The sequence below is a fragment of the Acartia tonsa genome, chromosome 1 (genome assembly GCF_053477335.1).
Source record: "Acartia tonsa isolate MP-2025a chromosome 1, ASM5347733v1, whole genome shotgun sequence".
Lineage (NCBI taxonomy): Eukaryota > Metazoa > Arthropoda > Copepoda > Calanoida > Acartiidae > Acartia > Acartia tonsa.
In genome coordinates this window covers 30759928-30782922 of record NC_137260.1, presented here as the reverse complement: position 1 = coordinate 30782922, position 22995 = coordinate 30759928, and the positions used below count along the sequence as shown (strand labels likewise).

At 31.1% G+C, this 22995-nt stretch overlaps 1 protein-coding gene across 1 annotated transcript in view; it reads left to right on the top strand.

Annotated features, from left to right (window-relative positions):
• Nucleotides 1-22995, top strand: part of LOC145329288 (transient receptor potential cation channel subfamily M member 6-like) — a 35077-nt gene that overhangs the window by 3986 nt on the left and 8096 nt on the right. The window contains exons 6-20 of the mRNA XM_080173349.1: nucleotides 6263-6329; nucleotides 10266-10317; nucleotides 11192-11277; nucleotides 12006-12082; nucleotides 12236-12337; nucleotides 12500-12640; nucleotides 13009-13105; nucleotides 13256-13300; nucleotides 18052-18150; nucleotides 18313-18416; nucleotides 18528-18606; nucleotides 19080-19199; nucleotides 19500-19570; nucleotides 19763-19823; nucleotides 20246-20348. Coding sequence (XP_080029475.1) covers nucleotides 6263-6329; nucleotides 10266-10317; nucleotides 11192-11277; nucleotides 12006-12082; nucleotides 12236-12337; nucleotides 12500-12640; nucleotides 13009-13105; nucleotides 13256-13300; nucleotides 18052-18150; nucleotides 18313-18416; nucleotides 18528-18606; nucleotides 19080-19199; nucleotides 19500-19570; nucleotides 19763-19823; nucleotides 20246-20348 — 1304 coding nt within the window. The remainder of the gene's footprint in view (nucleotides 1-6262; nucleotides 6330-10265; nucleotides 10318-11191; nucleotides 11278-12005; nucleotides 12083-12235; nucleotides 12338-12499; nucleotides 12641-13008; nucleotides 13106-13255; nucleotides 13301-18051; nucleotides 18151-18312; nucleotides 18417-18527; nucleotides 18607-19079; nucleotides 19200-19499; nucleotides 19571-19762; nucleotides 19824-20245; nucleotides 20349-22995) is intronic.

Sequence of the window (22995 nt, the reverse complement as noted above, 5' to 3'; positions counted from 1 at the left end):
GGAATAATGCCTTGATTTTATGGTATTTTGGGAGAGAAAAATGAAAAAAACAGGGAAAATCTGAACGTAAATAAAGACCTATTTTAAATTCGTATTATTAACAAAAAAATACCTCACTGTCTACAAAGGGTTGGATCTCATAGGTTATTTAAAATAATAATATCCTTTTTTATTGTGTTGGACAATAAATAACCCACTTAGGAGAATTAGTTTACACTGTTATCAGACTGTTTATAAGAAATATTGCGTCTTTATTATTTACAAAGAAGTTGTATCAACTTTTTTGCTTTTTATTTAAGATAGCTAGCCGGTTCTTTCAGTAAGTAGTAGATGTAAAATTTTTCATAGAATTCAGATATGCAATCGGTTTTTTTTGTAGACCTCTTATTTTTTAAGTAATTTAAGTTTTTTTTTTAAATAATTAAGTCGGTTTTAAGGTACTAAAACGCAACAAAATAAAAGAAGAAAATAGCCAGTATAACCAAAAATAGTAAGATCTTTAATTTGACACCTTACTTTTAAAATTCTGTTGAGTAATTGTTGAAAAAATCTATTTTTTTAACCTCGGTTTAATCAAAACATTAAACCTAAATATTTTCTCATACAGACATAAAAAATATGGGTTCATATATACCATTAGAATGAGAAAAATATATAAAACTTTTTCAATTTTGCTTAGAATAGATTCATAATATTTTTCTGATTCTAAAGGTATATATGAACCCATGTTTTTTATGTCTGTTTGAGAAAATATTTAGGTCTAAAGTTTTTATTAAACCGAGGTTAAAAAAATAGATTTTTTCAATAATTACTCAACAGAATTTTAAAAGTAAGGTGTCAAATTAAAGATCTTACTATTTTTGTTCATACTGGCCATTTTCTTCTTTTATTTTGTTGCATTTTAGTACCTTAAAACCGACTTAATTATTTTTTTAAAAAACTTAAATTACTTAAAAAATAAGAGGTCTACAAAAAAAACCGATTGCATATCTGAATTCTATGAAAAATTTTACATCTACTACTTACTGAAAGAACCGGCTAGCTATCTTAAATAAAAAGCAAAAAAGTTGATACACCTTCTTTGTAATTAAAGGTTGGCGAGAGATGGGCCATCTAAAGTTAATTGGATACTAATAAAAAAACCTGTTTCTAGCTTTGTTACTGTATTTGGTTTTCAATAAAAAATATTGCTTATTTTATCAATTTCTAAGTAACTATTAACCATTAGGAAAAATCAAGAACTATGTGATAAAGTTTAATTTTAGCTATAATGGGAGAAAAAAGCAATTTAATGCACATTTTATATAATACGGAAAATTTCTTCCTTTCCCTTTACCTTATAAAAATCGTCGGAAAAAGCCGTTTTTAAAGCAAACAAAAGCGCGTTTTGCTCTATCTGTGAGATATTATGAATGAGATAATGTTAAGATTTGTTATTAAGATGAGAAAAATTTACGTTCACAGTCCCTTTAAATTAAACTTTACACACTTACAAGCTTCCCAACTCAAGCTCATCCCTTGTTTGGTAGGGTGTTGGGCATTTGAGTGCCAGACATTTATCCACAGTTGACCAACTCTAGTGTTGCTTGATCCTCCTCTTTGTCCTCTACCAGATCATCTCTGTCACAATCACCATCAGTGCAACAGTCCTAACAAGACAAGATCAGGATCAACATCAACAATGCCTTAGCCTCACCTCTCTTGGTTACTGAGCAAATTGTAAAAAAAGAGTCAAAATTCTACCTTTTCAAATCTTTGGTTTCTTTAATTCTTTCAGAGATCCATTTAAAAAAACACTTAGGATATCTGAACATAAAATTAACACATTAATAAGGCCTATTCATAAATAATCTTTCCTGCCTATAACTGCTTATATAAGCAAAAAAAATTTAAGAAATTTAAATACAGCAATAACAAAATAAAGAAAAGAATCATTTAGAATATAACATTTACATTAGAATCATTAATATTGGCATTCTATTTACATAAATCCTTACTCAAGCTAAACAAGTTTAAATAATATGTTTAGATGTACATTCTGTACACCAATTCATGCTCAAACAAAGACAATAAGAAAACTTAAAATGGTATATAATACATTTTTAAAAACCAAAATACAGAATGCGCCAAATAAATCCGGCCTTTTCTAAAACGACCGTAGCGCAAAAACTACTTGACCAATCAGAACGTTTGAGCACACTATAAAAAGCTAAGGTGACCTTTCGACCCATAAAAATCTTTGGATGAATCAGGACATGTACTCCGAGCTGGCCGTTCATAAATTCAACAAGGCAGATCATATTCGAAATGGTCGCTAGTTTACCCTAAATTCTCGACTTGGGCGCACTAAATTTGACTACAGTCCCTTTTTAGGTGAGACAGACTTATAAAACTTGCTTGAGATACTGTTAGATAACTAAAAGAGATACTATAAAAGACTAGAGCTCTTTATCCCAATTTGGAACCTAAAAACTCGTTTAGACTATAGGTTGCGCTGATAACCCTAACTGAATCTTTATGCCATTTCCAAGTCATGGCCCAAATAAGAGCCGACGTGACGATGGGTAGCTTGAAAGATGGGTGAATTTGTATTCCTTGGTTATCATGTTCCTATGGAGATGTCGACTTCCAGCAGCCCCGATCTTAATCGAATGGAATATTGAGACTGGAGAGCCATTAAAGCAGGGACCAATTGCCACTATCAAGGAGAACTTTGCCATCTTGGGCAGGGACATGGTGAACAGGCCATCGGGCGGTTCAGCGGTAGATGGGTTGATTGAGATTGGCGGCGATTTTATTAAATAATCTAATAGTCATATACATAGGTTGCTTCCAAGTTTTTAAAGTTCAATAAAATCTTTAAAATTGAAAATTTTATATACATTTGTTTAGAAGCTAGAAAAAGTCCAGGAATAAGGTATAACCAACAAGCAAATAATTATTTAAGCCATAGTTGCTTAAAACCTGTTTTTTGGAAGATTCAATTGTTAGCATCAAAACTGTCATACTATGGTAAACGATTTATTATTACATGGATATTGCACCAAATTATTATGTACTCTAATAAAATTATACTCTCAGCTGGCTAAAATAACGATACCCCCCATCTTTATCCTTGACCTCATCCCATCCCCTCCTTCTGGATGAACAAACTGACTAATAAATGAGTACAATATAATAAGAGAGAGAATTGACAATGGGCTGTTAGTCCCCAAGAATGTTATTAAATCAGCTAGTAGTAAATATTGAGATAGGATGAGGAAACCATGTACACAATTGGAAACTCAAATTCAAGTGACCGAATTTATAATGTGTCAAGTTGTCATTGGTTGTTGAAGGGAATCTTTTCTATATTAGATGTGATCTAGAAACAAACTCTCTAAATAAGACAATAGGAACAAAAATAGGAATTATCACTCCATATGAATGGTTATGAAAATTATGGTAGAAATTTTGTTATTTCTTTTTCTATAAATGGTTACATTTATTGGGTATATATAAAGGGTGTGCAAAAAAAATGCGGACATTTTTAAAATTGAAATTGCGCGCCTTGTTTTAATAGTAGAAAAATGTTACGCATATCATTAGAACTGTTAGGAAGTCTACTTTTGGGAAATATAAAAACGATTCCTCTGCTACGTATAGTTTAGGAGCGATGTGGAAAATTTCCTGCCTTAAAACCTGCCTTAAAACTTGACTTGCGAGTAAATCATTAAAGATTAAAGTATTTAAAAAAATATGTACCTTTTTAAAATTCAAATTGCGCGGCTTGTGTTAATAGTAGAACAATGTTATGCGTACCATTAGAACCGCTATAAAGTCTATTTTATGGAAATATAAGAACCATTACTGTGCTACCTATAGTTTAGGAGCTGCATAGTAGAATGTCCCAACTGACTTAAAACTTGACTTGCGAGTAAATCATTAAAGATGAAAAAGGGTATGCAAAAATGCGGACATTTTTAAAATTCAAACTGCTTGGCTTGTGTGAATAGTAGAAAAATGCTATGCATATCGTTAGAACTGTAATAAGCTCTATTTTTTGGAAATATAAGTACAATTTTGTGCTATTTTTAGTTTAGGAGCTGTATTTATAAATGTGAGAAAAGTGGAAATCTTTTTTTTTTAATTTTAAGTCAGTTGGGACATTCTACCACATAGCTCATAAATTATACGTAGCATATGAATGGTTCTTATATTTCCATAAAATAGAGTTTATAGCGATTCCATAGGTATGCAAAACATTTTTCTACCATTAACACAAGCCGAGCAATTAGAATTTTAAAAATGTACTTAATTTTATTTGCATACCCTTTAATTTAATCTTTAATGATTTACTCGCAAGTCAAGTTTTAAGCCAGTTGGGACATTTTACCACACAGCTCCTAAACTATAGGTAGCAGAGGAAGCGTTCCTATATTTCCAAAAAATAGACTTCCTAGCATTTCTAATGATATGCGTAACATTTTTCTACTATTAACACAGCTGCATTTTTTTTCTGGTAGTGGACAGTCCTTTATTATTATTCTTACAAACTTTTGTCTGCTATTATTGAATTTTTTGTTTACAAAGAATGCACAAGATTTATAAAATGCCGTGATCTACCTCGATTTCTTGATGGTGAAATACAAACTTTGCCCCCCAACGACAGCTGAAAAAGGCAATTTAATAAAGGTTGCATTATTTTGCCCCCCAAATCAATTTTCGAATTTCTTTGCTTGTTGGTTATACCTTATTCCTGGAAAAAGTCGGGTTTTATTTGGCGCACTTTGTATGTGACATTTTTTATTTTAATTAGATTATAGAAAGGAATTGAGGATCAGTAATATTTGACATAAGATCACTTCACATAAATTCATTTAACATAAAGTATCATTTGATATAACTCATCTAACATAAAGGTACACTTTACATAAAAACGTTTCACATAAACTCATTTCACACAAAGGTACATTTCACAAAGAGGAACTTTTGACAAAAAGATACATTTCACATAAAGGTACACTTGACATATATAAAAGGACATTTAACATAAAGGTACACTTGACATAAAGTTACATTTGATATAAAGGTACACTTGACATAAAGTTACGTTTGACATAAAGGTACATATGCCTTAAAAGTACATTTCCCACAAGGTACGTTTCACATAAAGATGCCTTTCACATGCTTTTTTACTTAAAGATAAACTTTACATAAAAACCATTCACTTAAAAGTGCACTTTACATAAAATATGCATTTAATATAAAAACGACTGACATAAAGTTACATTTCATATAAAGGTACATTTCACATAAAAATATTACTCATAAAGATACACTTCACATAAAGATAAATTTTGGTTCACTTCACATAAAAGTATATTATTTCACATGAAGATACACTTCATATAAAATTATACTTCAAGTTTATGTGAAGTGTACCTTTATGCCAAGTGTACCTTTATGTAAAATGTACCTTTATGGCAAATGTAACTTTTTGTGAAACGTTTTTATGTGAAATGTACCTTTATCTCAAGTTTTTTTTATTGGAATGCTTTTATGTCAAATGTTTTATGTGAAATGAATTATGTCAAATGATTTTATGTTAAATATTACTGATCCTTTGAAATGTACCTTTATGTCAAATGTACCTTTATGTCAAACGTACCTTTATGTGAAGTGTTCCTTTTTGCCAAGTGTACCTTTCTATCAAATGTACCTTTATGGCAAATGTACCTTTATGTGAAATGTTTTTATGTGAAGTGTACCTTTATGGCAAATGTACCTTTTTAAACTTTTCAAACAAAATTGAATGGATTAGTCACATCTTGATTGATACCTTCATAAATGCCGGGTAGAGAATATTTCTCCTATATGGCTGTTACTCCATCTGTGTTGCCCAATGGTGTTAAGTAAATTCGTTGCTCAATTTTTTATTTTGGAATAACACAAGGATAAACAGAATACATTGTTGTAATATTTAGACCAATACTTTGGAGATTATAATCAAAATTGTAAGCGATTAGTTTTATTACAATTTTAACTAAGAGTGGATACGCTCAGAGATAACCTAGATACAGAAACATGTAGCTTATATTTTTTCTATAATTTTTCTTTATTTATTCTAAATAAATGTAAAAAGTTTTGATGTCAAACCCTCAATTAGACCAATAGGATAACAAATTAGGAACAATTAGATCATAGGTTAGGAAGTGGACAAAAGAGCAATTACTTTTTTATTTCATCCACATAAAACGTCAGCTATTAATCTATTTTTTAGAGCTTAGAGAAATGAAAGAGAAAACTGCTTTCAACACAATTTTATTCATCAAAAATAATTTTAAAAGGTTTTTTGGATCATATGAAGGAAATGAAGTCATTCCTAAAAAGGACAGAAATTCCCTTCCTTGGGTATAGGAAGGCTATTTCCTTTCCTTTTTCTTACAAATTCTCAGTAAGGAAGGTGATTTCTGTCCACTATCTTACAAATTCTCACTAAAGGAAGGTGACCTCTGTTCACCATCTTACAAATTCTTCCTAGTTCTTAGAAATTCTTCCTTTTCCTCACTATTACAACCATGTTTAATCAATCTACCTTACTTTACCAAATTCTTCCTTATTTTCAGAAATTCTACCTTAATTACACAAATTCTCCCTTATTCTCTGATAACTTACCTTATTCTAAGAAATTCTTCCTTATTCCAAGAAAACCTACCTTATTCCCCCAAATTCTTCCTTATTCTAAGAAAATCTACCTTATTCTTCCATATTCTTCCTTATTCTAAGAAATTCTACCTTATTCTAAGAAATTCTTCCTTGTTCTAAGAAAATCTACCTTATTCTAAGAAAATCTACCTTATTCTAAGAAAATCTACTTTATTCTAAGAAAATCTACCTTATTCTAAGAAATTCTTCCTTATTCTAGGAAAATCTACCTAATTCTCCCAAATTCTTCCTTATTCTAAGAAAATTTACCTTATTCTAAGAAATTCTTCCTTATTCTAAGAAAATCTACCTAATTCTCCCAAATTCTTCCTTATTCTAAGAAAATCTACCTTATTCTAAGAAATTCTTCCTTATTTTAGGAAATTCTACCTTATGCTAAGAAAATCTACCTTATTCTAAGAAATTCTTCCTTATTCAAGGAAAATCTACCTAATTCTCCCAAATTCTTCCTTATTCTAAGAAAATCTACCTTATTCTAAGAAATTCTTCCTTATTCCAGGAAAATCTACCTAATTCTCCCAAATTCTTCCTTATTCTAAGAAAATCTACCTTATTCTAAGAAATTCTTCCTTATTCTAGGAAAATCTACCTAATTCTCCCAAATTCTTTCTTATTCTAAGAAAATCTACCTTATTCTAAGAAATTCTTCCTTATTCTAAGAAATTCTTCCTTAATCTAAGAAATTCTACCTTATTCTAAAAGAATCTACCTTATTCTAAGAAATTCTTCCTTATTCTATGAAAATCTACCTTATTCCCCCAAATTCTTCCTTATTCTAAGAAATTCTTCCTTATTCTAACAAATTCTTCCTTATTCTAAGAAAATCTACCTAATTCTCCCAAATTCTTGCAATGTATAGGGGTCTCAAAGTCAAAAACGAAGTTTCAGTGCGATCTGACCACCTGTTCTTGAGTTAAATTAGTAAAATTGGTTAAAGTCCAAAAATATTTTGACACTTAAAATAATTTTCAAATATTTGATCAAAATTATTTGTCTACCTGGGTATTTTTTCTTCAAAATATTTTATTCAGGATTCGAACCATTTCCCAAATCTCAACGTTAGTGCCAAGGACACCAGGTCACCGTATCTCGAGAACGGGTGGTCAGATCGCAGTGAAACTTCGTTTTTGAGTTTGGGACCCCTATATATTGAAAGAATTTGGGAGAATTAGGTAGATTTTCGTAGAATAAGGAAGAATTTCTTAGAATAAGGTAGATTTTCTAAGAATAAGGAAGAATTTCTTAGAATAAGGTAGATTTTTGTTAGAATAAGGTAGATTTTCTTAGAATAAAGAAGAATTTGTTAGAATAAGGAAGAATTTCTTAGAATAAGGAAGAATTTCTTAGAATAAGGTAGATTTTCTTAGAATAAGGAAGAATTTCTTAGAATAAAGAAGAATTTCTTAGAATAAGGTAGATTTTCTTACAACAAGGAAGAATTTCTTAGAATAAGGTAGATTTTCTTAGAATAAGGTAGAATTTCTTAGATAAGGAAGAATTTGTTAGAAAAAGGAAGAATTTCTTAGAATAAGGTAGATTTTCTTAGAATAAGGAAGAATTTCTTAGAATAAGGTAGATTTTCTTAGAAAAAGGAAGAATTTGGGAGAATTAGGTAGATTTTCTTAGAATAAGGAAGAATTTCTCAGAATTAGGTAGATTTTCTTTGAACAAGTAAGATTTTCTTAGAAAAAGGTAGAATTTGGGGGAATAAGAAAGAATTAGGAAGAATAAGGTAGAATTTCTTAGAATAACATAGAATTTCCAAGAATAAGGAAGAATTTGGGGGAATAAGGTAGATTTTCTTGGAATAAGGAAGAATTTCTTAGAATAAGGTAGAATTTCCTAGAATAAGGAAGAATTTGGGAAACTAAGGAAGAATTTGGGGGAGTAAGGTAGATTTTCTTAGATTTAGGAAGAATTTCTTAGAATAAGGTAGGTTATCTGAGAATAAGTGAGAATGTGTAAGGAAAAGGTAGACTTTGTTATGAAAAGGTAAAATTTGGAGGAACTAGGTTAATTTTCTTAGGATTAGGAAGATTAAGTGAGATTTAGGAAGGTGATTTTTATTCTCTTTTTAAGATAGGTGAGAAAAATGAAATTTCTGTCCTTTCAAGGAATGACTTCATTTCCTTCATATGATCCGTTTTTTTTTATCAAAGTCTGTTAGTTTTTTTATATGTTCGATTATGTATTTGGCCATAACTATGACAAAAATGCTTCCAAAACAGACCCTTTTCGACCTCAGATACTGAAACAGTTCGTTTATAAGCTCAAGTAATCCGTTTTGTAATATATTTCTATTTCATGAAAAACTAATGAAAATACTAAAATACAAGATTTAGATTGTATTTTACGGTTCCATTGGAATTCAGCCCACACGGGATTCAACCCACGGAATTCAGCCCAGCGGGATTCAACCCAACGGTATTCAGCCCACACGGAATTCAACCCACGGTATTCAGCCCATACGGGATTCAACCCACGGTATTCAGTCCATACGGGACTCAACCCACGGAATTCAGTCCATATGGGACTCAACCCACGGAATTCAGTCCATACGGGACTCAACCCATGGAATTCAGTCCACATGGGATTCAACCCATTATATATGTAAAATTACCAGTTTGAAAAAAAATATTTTTTTTTTAAATTTGAGAATAAAATTTTTAGAAATTTTTTTTAAAAAGTTTTGAAAAAAGTTTATGTAAATTTTTTTTATTGTAGAAATTATTTTATAAAATATGCTTTATAAAAAAATTTGAGAAAAAAGAATTATTTTCAAAAAATTTGTTTCTTAAATTTGAAAAAAAATTATTTGTTTTTAAAACTGAGAATTTTATATATATATTGGGTTGAATTCCATGTGGACTGAATTCTCAGTTTTAAAAACAAATATTTTTTTTTCAAATTTGAGAAACAAATTTTTAGAAAATAATTCTTTTTTTCTCAAATTTTTTATAAAGCATATTTTATAAAATAATTTCTACAATAAAAAAATTTACATAAACTTTTTTTTTTAATTTTCTAAAAAAATATTTTTGAAAACTGGTAATTTTAGATATATAATGGGTTGAATCCCGTGTGGACTGAATTCCATGGGTTGAGTCCCATATGGACTGAATTCCGTGGGTTAAGTCCCGTATGGACTGAATTCCGTGGGTTGAGTCCCGTATGGACTGAATTCCGTGGGTTGAGTCCCATGTGGGCTGAATTCCGTATGGGCTGAATCCCGTGGGTTGAATCCCGTGTGGGCTGAATACCGTTGGGTTGAATCCCGCTTGGCTGAATTCCGTTGGTTGAATCCCGTGTGGGCTGAATTCCAATGGAACCGTATTTTACTCTGATGTTTATAAAATGCCAATGCTTTCATTATGTTCACATTTAAATTTTAAAATCTAATGCTTTTTCACAATGTGCTTGTTGAGCACTAAATCCCCCTTTTTATATGACATAGATTGACAAAAAAAAAATAGGAAGTTTTTTTTCCTGTGTCCGATCCCTGTGGTACTCAACAAGGCATATTGAGGGAAAATATTGTTATTCAAAGCTAATTATAGACGAGAATGTGTTCATTTTGTAAAGGCTCCTTGGGATCAAAGCCAAACCAAGGTAAACTCAAAATCAAATTTTATATTGCCCAGTAATGACAGGGGCATTGGACTGTATACCATACTGATCCTCAAAGTTTTATAAACCCATTCTCCCATTCGTTGGCTTGGATTGATTGGTCGGTAAAAATTTATTAGCAGTGTCCAAACTTTTACTGATTTGAGAATCTGCTGCGAAGGGGGGGGGGGTCATCAATTTATTGTCCATATCTTACTATCCACATATTTCCTAAATCAGGTCCTTTAAAAGGTGGTTCAAAAAAGATTGTAAATTGTGCAATAGTTAATTTATCGCATAGTATTATAGACTTGTTTAGAAGACACATACTAGTTGTAGATTGGCTGAACTACCTAAAACTAATAAAAAAAAAAGAAAGATGGCAACATCCATAAAAAGTTAACCTTCAAAATCAAATGAAAGGACAAACAAACAATAATTTTTGGAGAGTGTCAGAACTTAATAAGCAGAACATTAATTTGTAGGTCTAAACAAATTGTATATAAATTTATAGCAAAATTGCTTAAATACAAGATACAGTAAAAGCACAAACTTTCATTTTTTGGGGGATTTGAATAAAGATATGCTTCGTTTATAATATTTTATCTTGTTGTTTTGGGAATCATTATTTCAGATGAAAAGGATAATTATGTCATATAACAATTGAAAATCAGCATGTTTCAAATGGACGTTCAGACTTTCAAGTAGAGTTGCTAGCCTTCCTAAATTGTAACTAGCTGGTATAGGAATCATAATGCAAAGTTTAAAATCAATAAGACAATTCTAATATGTCAAAATTAACGGAAATTACTAACAGTTATGGACGGACGGTCCGACACTAATAATAGAAAAGCTTCGATTTTAAAAATATTTTTAGTGTCACTGTGGTGGATATAGGGAGGAGCATAAAACTGTAGAATCAAGTGGACATAAATACAGTGCGCTTAAAAGTAAATCACCCAGGTGTTTGCCATTTTCTTGTTTTCAGGGAGGTAGGGATGCATTATTTCAGTACTCAAGGTTTTAAATAGTATCTTATTCGTTGGCACAAAATTTTCGGATACTTTTATTGAATTTTGTTTAGTTGTTTATAAACTAGTAATGTCCAAATATTTTAACCTTAAATTTAATTTACAGAAGGTGTAATTTTATATCATTTGTGGATTTATATAAATTTGTCCAATGTCCAAGAAGAACGATGACTGTCGGTCCTATGTATTATAATAACTTTGACCGCTCGACTTATTGTGTTCTACTTTAAAGGGTATATTCTTGGAAATTTTAGAACCCTGAAAAAAAGTGGATTCAAGAGAGGTTATCGGTTTCTTATTGGTCGGAGCCTCTAAAGGCTAGGGGCTAGGCTACTAGTAATGTAAAAAGCAGTAATTAACGCTAGGTTCATTATGGACTGAAGTTTTATACGTACAATGTAGACAAACATCAATCCAATTGTGAATAATTTAAAACTTTTTAATCTAATAATTAAAATGTTGAAAAACTTTAAAATAAAGAAAATGTACACAAATTTAACTTTAAATAAATCGTTTCATACCAATTTTCAATCTAGTTGCTTCATCCCTTGCTTCTATTGAGAATAAAACCTGATAGAAAGTGTAGAACTATAAACAAGCTTAGAAAGTTTTCATGATGTTATCCTTTAAAAAAGTAACAGAATGTATATATTTGTTTAGAGAGGATGCTATATTAGAAGAAGAAGAAGAAAGTGCGGATATGCTTAGTATAATGTCATCTGATGATGTTGATACTGGTAAATACTTAAATCTATAATTTTTTCCCTTTCAAGATTTACTTTTGTTTATTTCCTATAAAAAAAACAATACACTACAGTTTTTCCAATGCTTCTTTTTACCTTTGTGATATTTATATTGATTTAGAGATAATACCTACAAATGTTTATTAGATGATTCAGATGCCTCAAGTATATCAATACTTATTGGGCATTCCAGCAAGAAAAGAAGAAAATCTTGGTTCAGAAACAATAACAAAGTGGCAAATGATCAAGGTATAATAACAATTTGAAATAAAAGTCAAGTCGTAATGTGCTTGAACATAGAACTGGACATACAAAATTGTCTTCTTTGCAACTGCTAATGTCCAATCCCTTAAAGATAATGATAAATGGCTAACCAATTAATCAATAAATAAATCATGATTATTTATTCAGATAAATCTGGCAAAGAAGACTCTAAATGTGATGTTAAGAAGAAAAAGAAAGCAGAAGAAGATGATGACTCAATTCCAGTTCACTTACTCGTTTCTCAAACCAATGATACTCAGAAATGGAAAGAAAAATTGGCTTTAAAGGGTAGGAATGAATCAATCCTTATATAAAAGTAACAGGATTGGTGTCTGTCTGTATCAAAGGATCTTTGTAACCGCTGAACCGATATGGATCTTCTTTACAATGTAGCTTCTCATAGGTCCTGGTAAGGTTTATAACTATTTTGGGGGAAAGTATCAACCCAAAAACATTTTTTTTTACTTTTGTTTTACGTAGTGTTATATAATTTATGATATTCATTTAAGTTAAAGTAAATTTTTTTGCGCGCTTTTACAAAATAAGCTGTAAATTTAATTGGGTGAATTACTTTTAATATCAACTTGTTAGATAAATATCTACAACAGAAGATAATCGTACCTAAGTTTTATCTTCTATTGCATATACATGTTTAGAATTGGTTACTGATGCTTATGGTTACATCAAATTTGAAGACTCAAACAACCAACCTTCTCCATTTATTAGGATTTCATTTGACTCAGATCAAAAACAGTAAGAAGTACATTCAAAATTATTAATAAATTTATCATTAAAATTTATACTTTTACCCAATAATTCTAGTACTTTTCAATCTTTTTATGTTTTATTTATCTTAATAAGCATAGTAGGTGTTTTAAAATAATATCATTTGATATTTTTCAGTGTTAAAGAGTTGATTACAAATCATTGGAAAATGACAACACCAAGGTTAGCCTGATTCATAATGTAAACAATCCAATAAAATATAGAAGTTTGATTTAATTGAATTTCTCGTATTCATTCGAATCCGGTGGATAGGAACTGGTTCTCATCCATACGAAAAAACTATGTCTAGCATCGTATTATATCCAGCTTTCTACGAATATAAAAATGTACAATCATAAGATTAAAACCAGTTTTTTTAGCCGGTGCCTTCGGCACCACGGGGCTAAAAAAAACTAGTTTTAATCTCATAATTGTACATTCTATATCCGTGGAAAGCCGTTTATAATACGATGCGAGAAATAACTATTAATTAGTAAAATGGTAAAATATTGCTGGTAACGAATGCTTCCTGTTCCCTGGCAATATTAGAAGATTCATGGATCTAGCATAACAAGAAATATTTCTGGAGCTACCAATGTTTAACTTTCCTGGTTGCTGGCAATTTATGCATATTCCTGGCCACTGCCATGTTTGAAATATTCCTGTCAAAAAGCAATATTTCCCTTTTTAATTCCCATTTCCCTTTTATTACACTTACCCCACAATTAGAGGTTGACAAGATTCACTCTACCGAAGTGGCTTTTTTGGCATGTTTGTCTGATGTGGTGGTGGGTGGTGATGAGAGGGTAGTGGTGTTTCTCTGTACTAATTGGGGGAGTTAGGATAAGGTATAAATATTGCTCCGTTCTACAACAATTCACAGTAAATTAAAAACCTTAAACTGATCAAATGTAAATAATGAATTAGAGAGGGTGGGGGGAGGGTAAGACAAGACAAATATCATAAATATTCCGTATTTCTGATTTTTATCAACAGTCAATAATACAACGTTTACATAGGCGTAAAAAGTAACAATATAAAAGAAGTCAGTAAAAACTTTAAGGGTAATAGTTCCTGGGAATGTTTTTAACTATTTTGGTTGATTTGAGGGTATCATCCACATTCCTTCTAAGATAATCCGCCACTAGAAAAAAATATTATACTTTTTCGGTTTATCGGTTAGCAAGATCCCTCTGTGTTCACAGACAGTCAAACACACATACAAGCGGACACTCTGTTACTTATAAATAAGTATGAAACTCATTATATAATTGTAACTTACTTTTCCTAAATATTTTGCTTTAAATTAAAATCCTTCGCTTCTTTATATTGTAGATTATAGCGGTTGCGCCCCTAGCATCATGAAGCTCCGTTTTTAAATTGGTAGAAATTGGGCAGAAAATAGCTTAAACAATAGCCTAAAATCATCATATGACCTTGTGAAGCTTCTCTAAAATGAAGAACTCAATCAAATCAGTGGTTAGTGAGATCTGAATTGAGAAACAAACAAATATTGCTATATTGTCAACCTTGCCTACTTGAGTTTACAAACATAAAAAGAAGGGAAGAGAATTTGAATTTTAAAACACCCGCCAAAAGTATCAGAGATTCAGAACATAATAGTGCAATTTAAATTTAGAAATGGGTAACCAATCAGCATTATTGTCAAGAGGTAACTTTATCTTAACTCAATTACCCACCAATTAAAACCCTATATTTTATAAGACGAAATAAAGATTCAATTTACTATATAATTTGTAACAATAACAAGTATCTCTCCCCCACTTTTTTCAATTATCATAAAAATATGAAGCTTTTCTATTATCATGGTCTTTACATCACAGTTACGACACTAGAATTGTTGGCGTTATCCTCTTAGAATTTTTTTTCAATTTTGAAAATTTTGGTCCCCCCCCCCCCCTCCTCCCAACTAAACCATCAAACATGGCCGCGGCACTTTTTTTATAATTAGGTTAGTTTAGGTTATAGGGGCTAGTATTAAAGAAAGCCTGCAAGAAATACCAAGCTTTAACTGCTGAAAGACTGCCACAAGTAGACCAAATTTGAAGCCTTCAGCTTCTATAACAAAAAAGTTCTAGATATTTTAAAATGACATTTTATGTACATTGAAAATTTTGAACCTAGTAATAGTGTCTAACTTTTTATCTTTGTGACGTAACAAAAATCGAAAGGATGAGAGGGGAGGTGGGAAAGGAAACCCCCAAAAAAGAGATGAATTTTTGTTACGTCACAAAGATAAAAAGTTAGACACTATTACTAGGTTCAAAATTTTGAAAGAATTCAATGCTCATGTTGAAAACTTTGAAATTAAACTAGAAACAAAATTATAAGCTTATTTTTGTCATAAAGGGATAGTTTCACGAAGTGCATTTAAAAAAAAAATAGTGAACTGTAAGTTTTTTCTATTTTAAATAACATAGTAGTGCATAATATAAAGTTATTGATTAAAATTAAAAGATTTGACCAGGGATTTTCCTTAAAAAATGAGTTTTTCATTTTTATTTTCAACTTCGTTGCATGTTATATATGGCAAAATATTTTTGTCATAAATACAACTTTAGTTAGCATTTACTAGTTAATAGAACTTCAAACTTTTTATACAACAAAATACACAGAACAACAAAGAATGACCAATAAAATACTTAGTATAGTACTTAGAGTAGTGATCTTTTTATATGTCTTAGTAGAATATATTAGGCATTGGATAGATATGATTGTGATAAAGAATTTTAACATTGACTATCTAAAAAAGTTAGTAATTTGCAACATAAATTACATGAGAATATATATATATATATATAAATGTTGTATGGTTATTTGGTATTTCCGCGTGAGATAATGTGTAGGTATATTGTAAGTAAACCGAACGGTTTTGTTTATTTTTTTTTAAAGAATCTATAGAAAACCTATCCTATAATGAACCGGACGTTATTTTTTATGTTTTTTAAGTAACTTGTCCCAAGGGGAACCCCTGTTCAATTTTTTTATAACTCTTGTGAAATATGTTGAAAAAGATTCTCTAAAAATGGTGTTTTGGCTATACATATTTGGAAAAAATAGACCATTCTCATGTAATTTATGTGGCAAATCACTTTAACTTTTTTAGATATTGTCAAATAAAAAAAGTTTGGTCTGGTCAATGTTAAAAATTCTTTAACATACAATCATATCTATCCAATGCCTAATATATTCTACTAAGACATATAAAAGTTCACTACTCTTAGTACCTTAACTCTTTAAATACACTTCATAGAACTATCCCTTTAGGTTTCCAGTAACTAATTATATTTTTACAATAAAAATACACATTTTATAGTCAAAATCATTAAAAAAAAAATAAGTTTAACTTGTGTTGTACCGAGTTACTGTAGCCAATCAGAAGGCTGAATTAGCTTAACAACCAATCACAGCTGAGATTGTATTAGTTTCCCCCTTTGTTTCCGCTATGATTTTCGTTTAAAAATGTAATTTAAATAAAATTTTTTTCATAGATTTTTACTATTAAATGTGGTGTTTTTATTGTAAAAATGTAATCAGTTACCGACAATCTAATTTTCTGACAAAGAAAAGGTTATAATTTTGTGTCTAGGCGACGTAATTTAATATTGTTTTTTTCTTTTATGAGCATTGGAAGTCTTTCAAAAATTTCATTGTACATAAAATGCTATTTTGAAATGCCTAGAACTTTTTTGTTATTGAAGCTGAAGGCTTTAAATTTGGGGTATTGGGTCTACTTGTGGCAGTCTTTCAGCAGTTAAAGCGTGGTATTTCTTGCAGGCGTCCTTTAAGTTTTGCATTCTATAGGCGTTCAAGTTCGTTGGTTTTACTGTTTGATTTCAGAGCCTCACTTAGAAAAAAAATAATTTATTAATTAATACGATTAAAATTACGAATGTATCTCGAAAACAGTAAAAGTGTCTGACTATGACGTCAGAAAAAATTAACAATTAACCAATGAGAAGCCAGTATTCACAATGGTAAAATATATAGCGGCCTCTCATTGGTTAATTGTTAATTTTTTCTGACGTCATAGTCAGACACTTTTACTGTTTTCATGTATCTCCCCCCTTTTCAATATATCCTTATACTAAAGTAACAGGTTGTTTGTATGTGTGTCTGTGTGTGTATCTGTGTGTCTGTACCAAAGGATCTCGCTAACCGCTGAACCGATCGGGTTCTCCATAACAGGGTAGCTTTTCATAGGTCCTGGGAAGGTTTATAACTATTTTGGGGGAGGGTACCACCACCCTCCCAAGAGAAATCACAATAAAATCAAAAATATTAAATATTTCCGCCGCATAGTGTCGCTAGCATAGTCGTGCTATGTAGTCATGCTGCGTAGACGCATGAATTTAACAATTCATAACATAGACAAGTTATTTCTCAAATTAGATATTTAAAATAAAATAAAAAAATTAAAGGCCACTAGAGGCCTCTAGGGGCGTAGCCGCTAGTTATAAATTAAAGAAGATCGCCCAAATTTTTGCGCGAAAGTGGATATTAAGATAGAAACAGTTAAATTTAAAGGTAAAGATCCCACTCTCCTAGATCCTTCCCCCACCTCTATTAGAAATGCACATAAAATAATTGAAATTACTGTCCCTTATTAATTGTTGCTGTTTACCCCCTAAGAAATTGTTAAAAAGGGTATGGGGTAGAAACTCCTGTAAGCCAGTAATATTCTGTCATTGCTGGTAACTTGGATAATTTGCAGATTGCCAGCTAACAGGAAACTAGGATTTAGGGGAATTTGCGTGCTGCTGGATCCAGGAATCTTGAAATATTGCCAGGAACCTAGAAGCATTCGTTACCAGCAATATTTTACCATGAACTGCAGTAGATCCAAAAAATCTTATCTTGAATAAATATTTGAAAGTATTTCAAGTTAAGAATATAGGTATTAATCTCTTTAGGCCACATCTAGCATTAAGTATAGTTGGTGGGGCAAAGAACTTCAAGATGGAGGGAAGAAAGAAACAAGTATTTAAAGAAGGTCTTATTTTGGCTGCCAGGTAGTTCAAAAGAAGTGGACAAGGTGATCTCTAAAAACTCATTTATTTTAAGTAAAAGAGCAAAAGTAACAATAAGGAAACAGCATGCTTGCTTATCTATCATAGGTATACCTATTATTCTACATAGGTATACCATACCATTGAGTGACTTTTTTTATATAGATCAACCCATGCCTGGATATTGAGTGGAGGTACAAACACAGGATCAATGAAATTAGTTGGGGAAACAGTCAAGGAAGGACAATTCCTAGTACAAGATGGGACAGGTAATGAGTGACTCATTAAACACATTCACAAATACAACATCACAATATGTTATTATTTTTCTTCTAATATTTGATTTCATGAACTATCGCTGCATTCTTTTATTATTGTAGGATTAACCACTGGGATGAAAGCACTAGGCATAGCCCCATGGGGATATATTCATTCAAGATCTACTCTGGTTGTTAAGGAATGTGATTTCAGAAATCTTGTATTGATAATTTATTTTATCCTCTTAGTGTTGGCATCTAAAGGTGATCAGTAAAATAATAGCTAAGGACTCGATCTTCAGTTACAATAAAAATGGGGAAATGCCAGATTAACCCTAAACATCCTGTCCCTGTACATCACTGACATGGAATACACAATTTTTTATAATATGTTAAATATTATGCATATGGGTTAGAAATTTTCAGATTCATGGTTAGGCCTAATCAATTATGTATCGTAAAAAAAAGGCAGGTTGATCAGGGATCCTAATAATGCGAATTATGTAGATTAAAGTTATTGGTAGAAAAGTTTGAACACTACAAAAGATTAACCTGCAAATCAAGATTTAATAAATGAGCCCAAAGTTTTTAAGCCAGATGTTAAAGATTATGTTGGTCAAAATAGTGATTGCTCTTAATATTATGTTACAACCTTAGAAATTCACATTTACAGGATGAGCATGAGTTGAGTAACAGAACCTACAATTCAAATATTAAGGTGGAGAGAGGAAAATGTCCACCATTAGATCCAAATCATACTCACTTCCTATTGGTTGATGATGGTTATAGAAACAGGTTAGGTATACCTATTTTATATTGTTTGTAATGCCAGATGGACTTTCCTACTAGAGATTAGGCTAAACAAAATATATATTAGTAATAAAATTAATAGAATATTTCAATGCAAAACGTGTAAAAAAAATATTTAAATTATAATTAATTAGGTACAGTCAGGGCTTGTAGTTGCAAATGCACTGTAAGCCACACCCTTCCCTAGTATAAGTCAGAAGAAAAAGAATGTTAAAACTCCTTTTCCTTCCACCCTTTCCACTCAATGGCACATCAGTTAAAAATAATGTGTAATTTTTTATCCAGATATTATGGAGGACGCGGTATCAGTCAATTTGTCAAGGATTTCCAGATAATGTTGAGCTCTCCACGTCCAAGTATAACTAACATTTATTTGCATCAAAGTCTTCTAAGATTATGCTTCTACCTGTCTTTCAACTTGAAAATGGATAATTCTGTTAAATTATTAATTTTCTAAATGTTTATTTTGGGTTCCCAATTTTAATCAGTTGATCTTTAAAAATATTACTGTGCACAGTTTGTAATTGAATGTATTTAATTCATTACAGGTGGTCTTGGTGTACCTGTTATCACACTACTTCTGGAAGGTGGTACTGATGCAATTAAGGAACCAGACAAACTTTAAATTCAAGGACATCTGATCTTACTGTAAATAAATTTAAATCAAATAATATTTTTTATATCTGTATTTTCTTGTGCAAATGGGTATAGGGTATAGCTTGATTCTTAATAATATCCATGTGTACTTGAGGGAAGGGAGGGGTTTTAGTCTACTTTCCACTCTGTTTTAATTTTACCAAAAAAAAACATTTTTGTCAAGTAATTAGTGAGATCTTAAGGTACAGACAGATAGACATTATTTCTTCCACTTTTGTTACTAACTACACAAAAACAGCTAATCTTGGGATATATCCTTCTTCTTGATCTTTTATAACATAAAAATGTATAATAGATACATTGAAAAGAGTAAAATTTATTTTGTTGGTTCAAAAACATTTTAACTCTTAAAGAAATGTCTTGTTGATTAAGGAGATACAAGGCTCTTTGGCAAATGGTCAGCCCTGTGTTTTAGTGGATGGATCTGGGAGGGCAGCTGATATTCTGGCCTATGCTTGTAAAAATGCACAAAAACAGGTATTAGAATTATAATAAGAATAACGATGTCTCCCACCTCAGCCCTAACAAAAATTTATAAAACAAAAATAAAGTTAAGGAGGCCCACTGTATTCCAGAAATCCCGAAAAATGACAAAAAATCATAGAGAGTGTATATTTGAAAATTTTGATGAAATTTTATTTAAATAGCAATAAGTATACATATATCTTTTAAAATAATGGTGAAAAATAATTATAATTGGGGTTTTACACAAGGGGCGTCAAGGGGGGGGGTGTAAAGATAGTCTAATAAGCACATTTCAGGAGCTGTAACTAAGATATTGCACAACCCAATTAACAATGTTTGTTAACCCTTAACAGTCTGGGGGGGGGGGAGCGACCCTCCCCCTTCTGGTTTTTCGATCTCATTTTCTGTAAGTGAAAGATAGAGAGCTATAATTGAGTGACTTGTTTAAAATGGGTATGGCACATAACTGAAAGTTGAATATCTCTAGGATGCCAGGATACCTGGCAGGATCATACAGGTAAAAGGAAAAAATATTTTTATGACTTAAACTTAGCATTTCATCTTACCAAAATACTAAAATATCCTATATTACTACATCCCAATACGAAATATAGGTGTACAAGTCAACTTCCGGTTCCAGGTATGATCCTGCAGGTCCTGATCCTGCAGGTCTCCAGAAATCTTTAATTAGCTCCTTTTACCTTAATTTTTGACTTCAAATTTTAAACTTAAGCTCTTCTAACAACAATACACGACCAACTAAAATTCCATGAAAATCTTCCGCCGTTTTCCCGCCGACCGCCGCCGCTAAAATTTATATTTTGAGATTTCTAATACAAAAATTACTTACAGAGATGAGTCAATTTCTTACTTATTTTCTGTGTGTATATTTAAGCAGGGAGGGAGGGAACAATGGGCTGTTTATTATACTAATCCACAAAGTTTTATAATAGTGTTTTCTTATTTGTAGGCAACTTTTGGGACTTTTATTGAATTTGATTGGTTGGTTTAGTAGTTGAGTGCCCAAACATTTCAACAACTAATTGTAATTTATAGAAGGGGCAATTTTGTGTATTAGCATTAGGGGTGTACATTAATTTACCGTCCATTGTCTTATCCCTTTAGATTCAACAACTAATTGTAATTTATAGAAAGGGCAATTTTGTGTATTAGCATTGGGGATGTACATTAATTTACGGGCCATTGTCCTATCCCTTTAGATCATAGATATTTTTATTTTTATTTTTATTTAACTTTAAAGGAAACAGTTTCTATCCTAATCAATAGACATAAATTCTACTCTTTTTTTTTAATAAGTATGAAAGAACCTTTTGTGAAAGGTTGCTGAATAAAAGGGTAAAGGGAGTAGATAATGTTAAACATATGTATAAAATCAGAATATTTTTTGTTGATCAAGGAAAACAAATACAAATTTTTAAACTTCTAGCTTTGATGGGATCCAAGTTTGATATAAATCGAGCAACCCCCCCCGGCCCCCCCCTCCCCCCCCCCCCAATAAAAAGGTATGATAGTTCTGATAAGAGCTTAGACATCAATGGATAATCTTTTCTCATATTCATTCGAATCCGGTGGATAGGAGCCGGTTCTCATCCATACGAAAAATTTTTGTCTAGCATCTTATTATATCCAGCTTTCTACGAATATAAAAATGTACAATCATAAGATTAAAACCAGTTTTTTTAGCTGGTGTCTTCGGCACCCTGGGGCTAAAAAACTAGTTTTAATCTCATAATTGTGCATTCTATATCTGCGGAAAGCCGTTTATGCTACGATGCGAGAAATAACTATTATTTGATTTTAAAACTCTTCTTTACTTTAAGTTTAACTAGCGGCTTCGCCCCTAGCCTCTAGGGGCTTTTTTTCTGGATGTTCAGGGGAAAATTTTAAAAATTTTCTTTACATTTTTTTTTTTATATATTTTTTGTATTTTTTAACATTTTATAACTCTTTATAACATTTTATACCCCTTTATAACATTTTATAACTCTTTATAACTTTTTATATTTATTTAAAACCTTTGAATTTTTTCTTTTTTTTATTGTTTTTTAAAATTTCTATGCCATTAGCCTTTTGGGGGCTTCGCCCCTACAGGAGAAGGAAGGTTTCACAATCTTTTCGAATTTGATAAAACAAAGTTTAAAACAAGAAAAGAAATATAAAAAAAGAAAAATAATTGAAAATATAAAAAAGTATAAAAAAATATAAAAAAGTATAAAAAAATATAAAAATATATAAAAACATAAAAAATATTAAAATAAGAAAAAAATATGAAATTTTTTGTGGGGGGGGGGAATTTTCAATTTTGGGGGGGTTGGGGGTGTCCCACCCCCCAAGAAAATAGCTTAAAACCACCACAGGACCAATAGGTATATACCCTGAAGAGTAGAATCCAATCGGTTTAGTGGTTACCAAGATCTTAAGCTTCAGACGGACGGACGGACAGACAGACTGACATCAAGCTACTTTGTTTTATAGATTAAATAGGTGTTTTAAATAATAAGAAATATGGTCCTACCCCAAACGTAGGAGTCCCAAACGTCGGAGTGGACAAACGTAGGAGTCCCAAAAGCAGGAGTCCTAAACGTCGGAGTGGACAAACGTATGTGTGAGACAAACGTCTGAGTGGACAAACGTCTGA